Source organism: Aegilops tauschii, chromosome 7 (assembly GCF_002575655.3).
Source record: "Aegilops tauschii subsp. strangulata cultivar AL8/78 chromosome 7, Aet v6.0, whole genome shotgun sequence".
NCBI classification, from domain to species: domain Eukaryota; kingdom Viridiplantae; phylum Streptophyta; class Magnoliopsida; order Poales; family Poaceae; genus Aegilops; species Aegilops tauschii.
The window spans coordinates 67695731-67697938 of record NC_053041.3 but is presented as its reverse complement, the minus strand read 5'-3'; the positions used below and the strand labels follow the sequence as shown (position 1 = coordinate 67697938).

General features: G+C 52.1%; 1 protein-coding gene across 1 annotated transcript; it reads right to left on the bottom strand.

Moving 5' to 3' along the window:
• Positions 1-253: 253 nt before the first annotated feature.
• LOC141026836 (putative F-box/LRR-repeat protein 23) lies at positions 254-1092 on the bottom strand. The gene is made up of 2 exons (XM_073503694.1): positions 701-1092; positions 254-542 (listed from the first exon to the last, which is right to left on the bottom strand). Exons 1-2 carry the CDS (start codon positions 1090-1092, stop codon positions 254-256), a joined length of 681 nt encoding a protein of 226 aa, XP_073359795.1.
• Between the last annotated feature and the right edge of the window lie 1116 nt (positions 1093-2208).

The window sequence follows — 2208 nt, the reverse complement described above, 5'->3', positions numbered from 1 at the left end:
TTCACCTTAATAGTACAACTAACAGGAGGATGGATTGAGGATGAGACCATTATAAGTGAATTTGCATCAACGATCGCTGGTAGAAAATTTTAAGAGGCCCCAAATTATAATTTCGCCCCGGGCCCCCAAAATCTCAGGACCGGCCCTGCCAAGCATATGCGCAGCAGGGTTTTTGGTAACGAGTATATTTGCGGAATTCAGAGTTTAATTTAATAATAATGCTAGAAAAGAATCCAGCGTACCGAACAGTGCACTAGTGCAACTCAAGGTACGGCATCCGGAGGTCCTTGATGGTGCAGCTTCGTATCCTCGTTTTTATAGGCTCTACCCAGTCACAGAACTTGGGCCGACATTCACGGGCATCCAGCAGCACAAGACGTGGGCAGTGGTCGATGAGGGCATCGAGTAGCTCTTTCTGGAAACAGCCGCTCGACAGCACCAGGCACTCCAGCAGAGGGAGCTTCCTGATAATCTCCGTGACGAGTTTTCCGTCACGGATGTAAGGCCAGCCTGTGACATAGAGGTTCCTCAGCAATGGCGCACTGCAGGCGATCAATTAGGATTTAATTAGGAGAGGTGGTCAATTCAGATAGATTTACTGAAATGTGGCCGCTTCAACAGATATATGCATGCATGTCATTATGTCAATGAATTAGACTCGATGAAGCGCGCGAGATGGAAGTAGGTCAGGAGTACGTGCCTGTCGGCGAGGTGGACCAGGACATCGGCGTCGACGTGGCCGCTGAACGATTCGCACCGGCCGTCGCTGCGCTCCACGGCAGCGCGCGCCATCGCCTTCCATCCTGTCGGGGGCGCTGAAAGCCAAAGAGGGTTAGGAGACAGATCGATGTGCCGCCATAGCAGGGGCTCGACCTTGGCTACCCGCCGCCAGGGCGGGCACGCGAGTCCTGCGCCGTTGAGGATGTCGGTCTGCCGGAGTCGGCTGAGGATGATGTATAGGACGTCGTGGGGCAGCGACGCCCAGTCCCTCCACTCGTCCGGCGAGGCAACATGGTCCGGCTCGTGGCGGCGTGAAGGCGAAGGGGCGGTTGCGTAGGTTAGGGTTTCGCTTTTCCTCTTCTTCGTATCCATCTTATTACTGTGGAGAGGTCTGTTCCCACTTCCCCTAACGGAAGAGGAACGCAAAGTTCGGCCATGGCCCAAAAGGGCACTAATGTTCCGGGTTTTTTTTCCTGGTGAAAATATTCCGATTTGCAGTGTCTGGATAGTTTGCAAATTGCATCGTTTGCCTCGTATATTTTGCTCGTGAATCTGTGATCAATTGGAGGGGGGGGGGGGGGGGGTTGAGAATCACCGGGGAGACGGCAGGTCCAGATTACAGAGGCACGGTGCATAGTGCAGAGAGGTAGGTACGCCACGAGAAGACGTCCTCCTTGTCACCCGTATCAACAAGACGGTGTGACCAGATATCCAAGTCTGATACTAGGTTTCTAATTGTTATTACAGAACATTGATCAACATTCCTAAAGAGCATGTCATTTCGTGCGGCCCAAATGCTGGAGAGCAGCGTGAGAAGGACGAAGGGCCATGCGTCCTTGGGCAGGTGTTGAGGTAGCGGGACGTCCCATAGTTCATTAAGGTCATCATCCTGGGGCAGAACACCAACTCGATGCTAGATTCTGTTGGCGAGGGGGCATGTGATGAAGAGTGAATGGAGTCTTCCGGTAGCGTAGCACACCGTGTGCATAAGTCCGAGGAGATTATATTCTTGTGGGCAAGATTCACGGCGGTGCTTAGGAGATCTTTGAAGAGAAGCCAAGCGAGGATCTTTGTCTTGCGAGGAACCTTGGTGTTCCAGATGAGGGGAGCAATGAGGTCCATTTCTGGCCTTGCCATAATGGTGCCGTAAGCCTGTTTGGTGGAGAAGTCATGACCCTGAAGGAGGAACCGTTGATCTTCCTCTGACGAAGGCACGAAGTCCTGCAAAACAGCCAAAAGCGAGACAAGCTCTGTTTCTGCTGTGAGAGAGAGACGACTACAGAGGTTTGTTTCGATACCGAAACGCAAGATGTTAGCCACTTTTACCAGCTGGAGGGTTGAGTGTGAGAAGAGGTGCGGGAAGGTGGTGGCTAGGGGTTTTGGGGTGAGCCAGGTATCGAACCAAAAGTAAGTGTGCGTTCCACTGTTTGTTAAAACAAAGGAAATTGACTGTAAGGTTGGGATTTGTTGAGAAATCGTGCGGCATAG